At 43.2% G+C, this 9,993-nt stretch overlaps 2 protein-coding genes across 7 annotated transcripts; both read right to left on the bottom strand.

Moving 5' to 3' along the window:
* Positions 1 to 258: 258 nt before the first annotated feature.
* hoxb2a (homeobox B2a) lies at positions 259 to 2,334 on the bottom strand. Its single transcript, XM_030793491.1, has 2 exons — positions 1,890 to 2,334; positions 259 to 998 (listed from the first exon to the last, which is right to left on the bottom strand). The coding sequence occupies exons 1-2, from the start codon at positions 2,326 to 2,328 to the stop codon at positions 259 to 261; spliced, it is 1,179 nt and encodes a 392-aa protein (XP_030649351.1). The 5' UTR covers positions 2,329 to 2,334.
* Positions 2,335 to 6,610: 4,276 nt separating this feature from the next.
* Positions 6,611 to 8,654, bottom strand: hoxb3a (homeobox B3a). 6 transcript variants are annotated; one of them, XM_030793382.1, is made up of 3 exons: positions 8,149 to 8,654; positions 7,989 to 8,010; positions 6,611 to 7,366 (listed from the first exon to the last, which is right to left on the bottom strand). In XM_030793382.1, the coding sequence occupies exons 1-3, from the start codon at positions 8,652 to 8,654 to the stop codon at positions 6,611 to 6,613; spliced, it is 1,284 nt and encodes a 427-aa protein (XP_030649242.1). The 6 variants fall into 6 exon arrangements, with proteins under 6 accessions (XP_030649242.1, XP_030649245.1, XP_030649244.1 ...); XM_030793385.1 differs by lacking the exon at positions 7,989 to 8,010 and having other exon boundaries at positions 6,611 to 7,361; XM_030793384.1 differs by lacking the exon at positions 7,989 to 8,010 and having other exon boundaries at positions 8,151 to 8,654.
* Positions 8,655 to 9,993: the final 1,339 nt, after the last annotated feature.

Below are 9,993 nucleotides of genomic sequence, written 5' to 3'. Positions count from 1 at the left end.
ATCAAAAGGCAATAAATACCTGAAATTTCGACAGGGGAAATCCCGATGCTGATTTGATAGATTAAGAACATCGTAATTCTGTCAAATAAAAGACACATTAGCACATTACCGCTTTATGCCTCGTTTATGTTGTGTGAATAAACCCCAAAAAGTATGTTTATCTGACGGCATTTTTTTTTCAGGAATGTTGCAGTGGGGGAGCTAATACTGTGGAAAAGCAGTCTGATTGTTCTTGTATTTCGTTAATTTTGTAGTCATTCAAAATTGTAAATGTTGTAAGTCTATGGTACAAAGAGTACTCGTAAACAAGTCAAAGTCTTCCTCTGAGAAGTCGACTGGGCTATCCAGTGAGCTTTGTAGACTCGGCGATAAAGCGTCCGAAATCTGTAGGCAGGAGTCCGCCGAAAAGAAATTCAAATCAGGTAAGGAGGTGGCATCCTGCGGCTCTGGGAACGAATGGTCCGGACCAGCTGCGCGGCCCTCGCCCATTGTTGCAGGGTTATCTGCAGTGGGCGTCGAGTACGGGGGGGAGTGGACCGTTGTGTCAGAGACAGATGCGGACTCTAACTGACTCGCCTGGCTATCGTCAGGCGTGGGCTGACTATTGTCACCGTTATTCGAGTAGGAGGCGGCTGATGGGCATGCCTCGCTCTCCGAAGCCGGAGCGGAACCTGAGCCGGAGCCTGAAGCAGATGCTTCCAAAGGCTGACTCGAGTAGGGCGATGGTGCGTCTTCCAGTGGCTCCAAACCCCCAGGTTCACCCTCTTTGCCGTCCCGATGGTGCGTAGTTTGCCGTTTGTGCTTCATTCGCCTGTTCTGGAACCACACTTTAACCTGGCGCTCGGTTAGATCCAGCAGTGCGGCAATTTCTACCCGCCGAGGTCGGCAGAGATATTTGTTGAAATGAAACTCTTTCTCCAGCTCCAGGAGTTGTGTATTGGTATAAGCAGTCCTCAGCCGCCGTGACCCGCTGCCGTTGTCCAACCCGCCTTGAGTCTCTGCAAAGACCAAAAGATATATCAAAAATTAGTCAAGTGCTTTGGGCTAAAGCTGCTAAGTGGTTCTAGCAACCCATCTAAACGACTGTACAAACACAAAAATCCCATGGCAACATGTGCACTCTTCTGGTGACAATAAGTGTACGAAGCAAGTCTTTCCTTGTCTCTGTCCCCAGTAGATCATGCGTTACTTCTCAAAGCCCACTATTTTGTTTTGGTGCACTGCCTTCGCATTACATACTGACATCCAAAATGGCCACCCCAGGTCCTGAGACTTGGTTATATTATTAAGACAGCGATGACAGCGACAACGATTAAATCGTTATTCTAGTGCAAGATTTACTATGTATATCTGGAGAACCGTTACTCTATCATTCAGAATGCGCACACAGTCGCATAATACGCCAAGACAAAGGGGAGGGGTGACACATCTTATAGGGACATTGCAATAAAAGGTTGCTATTTTTTCTATAAGATAACGCAAACTAATGTGCAAAGTAATCGAAACTGCACATGGGAGAGCACTGATAAATGATCATTCCAAATTATTTTGACGCATACGTCATTTCTCAGCACATACTGTTTATGAATACTGCTGAATGCAGAGCATCATTGCGGCTGTAATTCTAATAAATAACACACACACTAAACAACGCACATCAATGCGACACGTGAATATCACATAATGATTACATTTTAAAGTATTTCAAACATATTGCCAAAAAAAACCCCACTAATATTCTGTATTCAAACAATCGTTTCACATAGATTCACAATGGTGCAAATTATTGCGAATGAATGACATTAAGCAGCAGATCATATATGCCCGAAAAAAAGGAGGAAAATTAAAGATAAACGAAGTAAAAATTCGTTTGCCACTCATATACTGACCTGTTGGGGACTCCAGCCCTGTATTTGAGTAGCCGGAGGATGCTGGAGATGGAGAGACAGCAGTTGCAGTAGCGGCTCCCGTTTTGGGGCACTTCTTCGATGATTTCTTCTCCTTCATCCATGGGAACTCGTGGGCCAACGGGCCGCCGACTGCCAGCGGGGCTGGGCCCTGCTGGTGCTGCTGCGTCGGTGGTGGAGCTTGTGTCCGGTGCTGGAGGCCATTGGAGGCAGTTCTCTTTTGGCTCCTTGGTCGCGCCTGGTTGCCTGTGCAAGGGCTCAGGCTGGGGATGGTTTGCTCGAAAGGAGGTGGAATTACTGTCGAGTCCTTGATTGATGAAGTTTGAAATGACTCCAGGACAGCGGGGAAAGACGTCAGGCACTCAGCAAGGGAAGGCTGGCTGTTGATGAATCCAATCTCCCTCTCAAATTCAAAATTCATCGCTTCGCCTAGGCTAAGAAGGTGGCCGGCGACACCAAAACGTGCAAAAAAATAACATCCAAAACGCGAGACTTTATTTTGCGCCACTGCAATGGCTGTATTTGCGGGCTTTAATAATTGTGTATATTGGTGATATTACTAGCGTATGGGGACCAGGGTCTACTAAACTGAAGACTATGGGCGAAATTGCAGCCAATTCCTGGTCACATGACTAGTCCCAGCCAATGGCAATTTAGGGCCTGGTGGAAAAAGAGAGTTATTTTTCGTCAATTGATCAGAATATCTCGGGATATCATAAATGTCGTTTTTAGTGGGGTGTAGAATATATTGTAGAAAGTGACCGTTTGCCATGTGTTTTGCGTTATCTGTTTGGTGTAGGAGGTTAGAAGGTGGTCTCTTACGTTAGACAAAGGCCATCCGAAAGCCCTGGTTCTGATGATGTAATCCACTGGTATTAGATGATTGTTAAAAGCACATCCACAATATGGCAAACTGCGTTTTTACGAGCCTGGGTAATTAATCTTAAAAGTTTTGACATGAGCAACAGACAACAGAGCTAACTAAAGAAAAGTTCCCCAATAAACCCAAATAAGTAGCGAGATGTTTTGGAGATAGATTTCAGTTGCTGTAGATGTACGAGAAAGCAGATTCTACGCCATTTCACCGCTAAAATAGCTTTGGAGCAAAGCTTTGATGAAATTATTTAAAAATCATAGTTTTTCCCCTTTACAATATGGGACTGCAGAAAACTGAAGACATCGATCAGCGTAAGTTTGAAGCAGCAATGCAGGCTTATGAAAAATTAAACATAGCATAATTAAGACCGTTAGCTTTGTATATGTTGACTGTGTGTGTATGTCAGGTAAAACATGTATTTATAATTCATAGATCTGAAAAGATCTTCAGCTTGTGAAGATACCATACGAAACGTTATATTTATTTTCAGTGAAGACCATCTTAAGTTCACAGCGAGGTCGACTTTACTACTGGGATTTCCCGATTTTGTGTTACACAAAACGCGATTTAAAAAAAAAAAGAAAAAGAAAAGAAAACTAAAATGCACCTCAAGAAGTTAAATACATTTTTTTCTGTAAAATTTGTGCAGATAATGTACACAACAGCCTATGTTTCGCACTGGTTTTAAAGGAATGGGACCAGAAGGATATTTTTAGAATCGCCGTACTAAAGTAGCGGCGGGTGATCAATCTTTGCGCCGGCAAAGCCCTTGACAGCAACCGCCCTCAAGAATTCGCCTCTTTCCTCCTAGATCACAACAAAGAAAACCCCCTTTCTTCCGTCAGAGAAGCAGCGATTTTTTTTTTCTCTAAACTATGCCTCCTGAGCAGAGGAAAAATATCGCATTATAGAGAGCGCATTAAATTATCCTTCAACAACATTTAATCGGGAGTAAACAGCAGCGAGTCCCCTTTGTAGCTGCTTCTATGTCTAATGGTGTGCTCATGGCCCGGATTTCTTGCACTGACACGTCGTTTTGCCTGCTCTTTTTCATTTGAAGGAGCTGAAGAAGTCAGAAATGAGGACGAATGTGTGTGGGTGTTTTAGGCATTGGAAGAGAAATACAAAGCAGGGGTAGGCCGGTGACTCTCGCAGGCGGAAATATTAGAAGGAGAAGTTACTTCTGCCGTGGCAGAATGGAGCTGGATTGAAGGGACTGGATGTGGAAATGATCTTGCGTCTGATTCAGACTATTACATTTAAATATTTTTCGTGGTTTTAGTGTTCACTGGTCATTTGTTTATTTTCTATATATTTTTCTTTAATTATTACTTCTGTTTTATTTCCAAGTGGATGTATGCTATTTGGTTCTTGTCTTAGTCTATTTATTCCGCGCCGTCAATACATCTGTGCTCGAGGATTTAAATCATTTTAGGAAAGGAATTTGCAGTTTCAAAGGTTATGTATTAAAATTTTAACTGGTATTATCTATCTATCTATCTATCTATCTATCTATCTATCTATCTATCTATCTATCTATCTATCTATCTGTCTATCTGTCTGTCTATCTATCTGCCTGTCTGAATTACATGGATTATTTTAGAAAGTAATATGCAGGTGATGTGAATTTTCCTCTCGATTTAAAGAGGTGTTTAAAATAACGGCATATTAATATTATTTAATTATTACAAACACAGTTGCTGCTGTTGTTGTTTTTATTGATACTGTTCCCATTGGAGCTAAGATTATTAGTCCATATTATTATTATTGATGTTATATCGTCCTGTTTTAGGATTAATTCTTGAACACTGTTTTGACTGAACTGCCTTACATGAAAGAAATTAAAGCAATCACTTGGCATGGTTCAATATTTCACAGTATAGGTTGCTGTTAGTTATTTAAACCACAAGACATCATCACATGCATGTGAATGTACTCTCTACTCGAGTAAAATATCGTTATCTACTTATCGCTTTCCTAGAGATCATGAAAATACTTTTTTAAAGTCGAGAGTAAGAGACGCTCTTATCCAGGCGAATTCTATGCACAAGTCTCTCTCCAGAGTGCAAAGGCCTGAGATCACGTGAACAAAGCAGGCGCGGCCCCGGGGGCTCTACGTCTGTTCTTCCAGCGCCCACGAGGAGAAATAGAGCACATGCTCCCATACTTTTTTTTCTGTGTGTTTGTGCGTGTGTGTGTATGTGTGTGTGTGTGTGTGTGTTAATGCGCGCGCGCGTACCCATGAAAAAGATTCTACATTCAAAAGTCGTGCCCTAAGAGTCTTACAGAGCAGAATGGAAATGAATAACATAACATTTTATTAAAGAATTGTTCAACAGACAACTCTGAACAAGGAACCAAAAGTAGCTACAAAGGACAAAGGAAGTTCTCAAAAAGTGTTTCGCTATACTTCGTCTAACTTTCGACTATGCAGGAACGGAATGAGGCCGTCCTCGCGCCCCTGTACAAGTCAAGACATTGTTTATGTACAAGGGTAACATAAAACTACTCATCTCTAAAATACAATAACTAAAAATTAATTTGTTACAATGACAAGAACACAACGTCTTCTTTTTTTTTTATAACAGGTAAATACTAAAAAAGTACATTTTCTTGATATAAATACATGGGGGGATAAATAATACAAAAAAGAAAGTATTTAAACTGGCTATAACAAATAAATATATATTTATGAATGTTCACTTGAACACACATACTGAAAGACGCTGATTGAAGGTCTTCCGTTTCAAAATAAGATTTACTTTTTTTCCTTACCCATCAAAATGTAAACTCTAAGTGCAACAATGATGCCCAGACGAGAAAGCATTAGGAGTAAACTGAGACGTCTACGCCATAGCCTGGTTTCCCGGACATGCATTTTGTTCAAATATACCCTGTATCCACGATAAGTCAAGACATGAGAAAATGGGGGCCTTTCGCATTAGTGTTGGCTAATGTAAGCGAACCCTTAAGTTGGGGAGGGGGTGGGGGTGTTGGATGAGTCAACATCGACTTTAGAAAGGGAGGGGGCAAAGTATGTATTCACTATTCTCCTCAACGCATCTTTACTACCCTGTGCCGATGTATTAACATTTTTTTTTCAGTTCGCATGTGGCATAGCTCTAAAATGTAACTTAAGGTTAAAAAAAAAAAAAAAAATGCAAATTTGAAAATGACTACTTCAGTTCCTATTTTCTCTTATTCCCGGGGACAGTATGAAAAATGATCTTGTTGCACCTTACGTTTTGGGGCTGATAAAAAGAGATAAGTTGTGAGTGAATCATTTAAAAAGAGAGGTAACATGAAAGAAGGGAAGTGGACGAAAAACAATCCAGTGGTTTACATGCACAAGATTTCTTGGGTATACTTTCTTTCTTTCATTTGTTTTTTACTCTTTTTTTTTTGTTTTGTGAAGACTTGCTATGACCTCAGTACCAACATTAATGCTGATGAGGTATAAATCAGTTTACAACAATGTAACGGATACTCCACAAGGCCAGGACATGGTGAAAATCCCTTGTTGGGAACCAGTCACCCTAACCAACTGTTAGTGAACTCCAATCATTTTAAGTGATGCATAAGGGCAATTAAATCAAAATGGGAATTATTATTTTGGATAAAAACTAAACAACTTCCACGTGTATGGAAAGACAACATTGATAGAAACATCTGTTCTAGTCACGCAAGAAACCACTGGATCATCTTTTTCAACCCCATTGCATCATCCCATGGGTTAGTTTTGTTTTTCGCTTGCTCTTTCTTATCCATTCTTTTTTTTTTTTTTTTTTATTCTTTCTTTTTTGTTTTTTTTTTTTGTCCAAACCTGCTACAGATGAGTCAACTTGGGTGCTTCTTGGATTCTACCCTGAGAAGGATGGTGCGCTGACAGATCCGTGTATGTTGGGTGGGGGTCGCACGGTCCATGGTGTTGGTTGGTAGACATCTGCGTGGCACCATTGTAGTCCATGTTTGCCGACTGATGATGTGGTAGGTGATTGAGGCCATACATGGAAGGCCCGGTGGTGGGCATGGCATCCACGTAGTTGCCACCGACGTAGACGGGGCTCCCCTGCATATTAGGCGTCCCGTAGTTGCCACTGTTACCCTGCAAACCGTGAGGGTCATATTCTGGTGCTGTGTTCCCATATTTTTGTTGCGATGGGCATCCTTTCATTGGATTCTGGTAGGCGGTAGACATGGCATATGCGTTTTGATGGGGTTTATTAAAAGATGGAGGCGACGGTGCGTCATAGCTGCCCATTGAGTGCATGGAGTTCATGAAACTAGCGGACGACTGCATGGGGAGGGGCGGGCTCCCGGTGGGCGAAGGCCCCCCGGAAGACGAACCCATGCCTTTCGATTTCTGATCCTTCTTGTACTTCATGCGTCGGTTCTGAAACCATATCTTGATCTGCCTCTCGCTGAGGTTGAGCAGGTTGGCCATCTCCACGCGCCTCGGCCGGCAGAGGTACCGGTTGAAATGGAACTCCTTCTCCAGCTCCACCAGCTGCGCGCTCGTGTAGGCCGTGCGCGCTCTCTTAGAGGCGGCAGAACCCGGGGGGCTCTTCTCACCGCCACTGCTCTCCGCTGGGGTGGGGAATGAAATAAAACATAATTACTACACGCGGAAATTGAATGCATCGTTTCTCCCCCCTTAATAAAGCCGGCCACAAAAAAAACCAAAAAAACTATCCTCCCCCCTGATATTGGTTGTCAACACTTCATAACTTTGGCATTTATTAAGAGATGTGCACCCTAACATTGACCGGGTGTATGTAAATTGCATTACGACCAAAGCCCACGGCCAGAATCGCACTGTGGCGTAGTCTTGAGCGTTTACTTCAGCCATGCTGATTGGGTTTGAATGGTTCAAGGGCTTCCAGAAAGAAATGAAAAATAATGCTTTCTTTTTTCTTTTTTCTTTTTTTTTTTTTTGCATCTTGTAATGTTTGGACAACCAAAAGCTACTGACAAACACAAAACGCTCTTCTATCAAATTTAACAATAATTTAAATAAGCTTAAAGCCCTATCATCTTTAAGTAGAGGTACACTGAACGCTACGTGTAATCGCCACCATTTTGAGATTTGATTTTTCCCAAGTGCCAGTCAAGCAAGTCAACGCAGAGTAAGGGAAGAGCCTGTCTTGTGTCTAACATCCAATCACTTGAGGGATTCAAGTGAACCAATGTGACTTTAAATGAACCGTATCAGCCTCAGTGCCACCTCTACTGTACCCCATTTTAAGCTAATGAGTGTTGGCCAACATCTGTCTCAAGCAAACAGGGACAGGTGGGGATGGGAAGGGGAGGGTGAGGATGGGGTGAGGGGGGGTGGGGGGTGAGGGGGGGGGGGTATATTGGCACACACCGTTAGCTGAGCTTGCACTGGGGGAGTTGTTTTTTTGCTTGGTGTTCTGCCTCGACTCTTTCATCCAGGGGAAGATTTGCTTGGCGAGGGTAGGGTTCGGAGCCATCGAGGACGGTTTGGACGACGACTTCGCCGCGCCCCCGCCGCCGCCGCCACCGCCGACCACGCCGTTGCCGCTGCCGCCCGGCTGCTGAGCGGAGCTGGAACCGGTGGCATTCACGGGGTTCTGGGGAGGGGAGACTTGGGGTGGTGGATGATGCTCGGGTGGCAGGCTGGGTCGCATGCAACTGCCGTTGAGCTCTTTCGTTTTGGCATGCTGCGGTTGCGGCGGGCCGCTGGTGCCGAGCGACTGCAGCGAGCAGGCGGACCTCTGGTAGTCGCCTTCGAGGTGTGCTGAGGTTTGAAAGGCTGGTGCCGGAGCCTCATAACTGAAACCGTTGGCACCCTGATACGAGTAACCTCCGAAAAGCGTTGAGTTGTCGTAGTAGGTCGTTTTCTGCATTTCCATAAGTCGAGTTACCGGCTACCAGGGTCTTGACGACCTTCTGGAAGAACATTGGCACCAGATGTCACGTGACGGTCTCTTTCCAATGGCCTCTTGGAAACTGACCTGAAAGGTTATAAGAAGCACATAATAAGAGGGGCACGAGGTAAATCCATCTTATTGCACTGAAAGGCAGCATGACATGAATAGTGCTTTCCCACAATGCGGCTTGCAGATGCTATGTTGGGTTATACTGAGCTGGGCTGGGCTTGTTTCTCTCTCTCTCTCTCTCTCTCTCTCTCTCTCTCTCTCTCTCACACACACACACACACGCACACACACACACACACACACACAGTTACACACACAGTTACACACACAAACACCCTCTCTCTCTCTCTCTCTCTCTCTCTCTCTCACTCACTCTCTCTCTCTTTCTCTCTCTCTCTCTCTCTCTCTCTCTCTCTCACTCACTCTCTCTCTCTTTCTCTCTCTCTCTCTCACTCACTCTCTCTCTCTTTCTCTCTCTCTCTCTCTCTCTCTATCTCTCTCCCCGGTTCTCTCTGTACCTCTCTATTTATGTGTACATCTCTCCACACTTGTGTTCAAAAACTCCTAAATAAAGAATTTGTAGTATTTTTTGGGAATGATTTTATTATATTAAGTCAATGCATCTTTTATAATGCTAGATTAGAGTTGTAGATTTTCTCTTTTTCAAGCTTGCAATAAAATTGGTATGTTGTTGCCTTTGTTCATCTTTTGTTGTTAAAAGAGTGTTTACACAATGTGTAAGTCAATTTTCTCGTTTATCCTTGCACACTTGTATTAACAATACTCGCCTATAATTGATTAAAAAAAATGACGTAAATGACTTTCGCTTACCAAAAAGTCCAAGGCATACATGAGGGGTTACGTAAAACAAAACATTTTAGGAACTGGCCTAAGCTTCCCAAGAAACAGAGTGAACAAATCAGTACATATGTCATATGCACAGAGGCCATTTCCATAGGGCTTTCTCTAGTTACACAGACATGTATTTGGGCAACACTGAAAACCTGAAAAACCGGAACTGTGTCCTACACAGCTGCTGTGGTGAACTTTGTTTCTTTGCCTTTATGAAGGAAGATGGCAGGAGGGTCCCCAGAAACCTTGGGTTTGTATAATTCATGATGGTCGCTCGACCGAAATAGACAACTCTAGTCTCAGAAAGCACAAGACCTCCTAACCTAATGCTGGGGTGGTTGAGAGGACGCAATAAGAGAGATTACTCAAACACTTACCAGCACCTGGCATTCATTTACGCCTACTGGACATAAGAGAATCGTAAAAATAAACATAAAACTGACATTCTGTGTGT

Source organism: Chanos chanos, chromosome 16 (genome assembly GCF_902362185.1).
Source record: "Chanos chanos chromosome 16, fChaCha1.1, whole genome shotgun sequence".
NCBI classification, from domain to species: Eukaryota; Metazoa; Chordata; class Actinopteri; order Gonorynchiformes; family Chanidae; genus Chanos; species Chanos chanos.
Note: the sequence above shows the minus strand (reverse complement) of the source record. Positions and strands in the feature narration are given on the sequence as shown.

Excerpts from the sequence above, each read along its gene's own strand:
- hoxb2a (XM_030793491.1), bottom strand. The coding sequence starts at position 2,328 with ATGAATTTTGAATTTGAGAGGGAGATTGGATTCATCAACAGCCAGCCT. Across the intron at positions 999-1,889 it reads AGGGCTGGAGTCCCCAACAG|AGACTCAAGGCGGGTTGGAC; the intron begins GTCAGTATATGA and ends TGGTCTTTGCAG.
- hoxb3a (XM_030793382.1), bottom strand. The coding sequence starts at position 8,654 with ATGCAGAAAACGACCTACTACGACAACTCAACGCTTTTCGGAGGTTAC. Across the intron at positions 8,011-8,148 it reads GCAAGCTCAGCTAACGGTGT|AGGTGGCACTGAGGCTGATA; the intron begins GTGCCAATATAC and ends GGGGTACAGTAG. Across the intron at positions 7,367-7,988 it reads GTGGCACTGAGGCTGATACG|AGCAGTGGCGGTGAGAAGAG; the intron begins GTTCATTTAAAG and ends ACCCCAGCGGAG.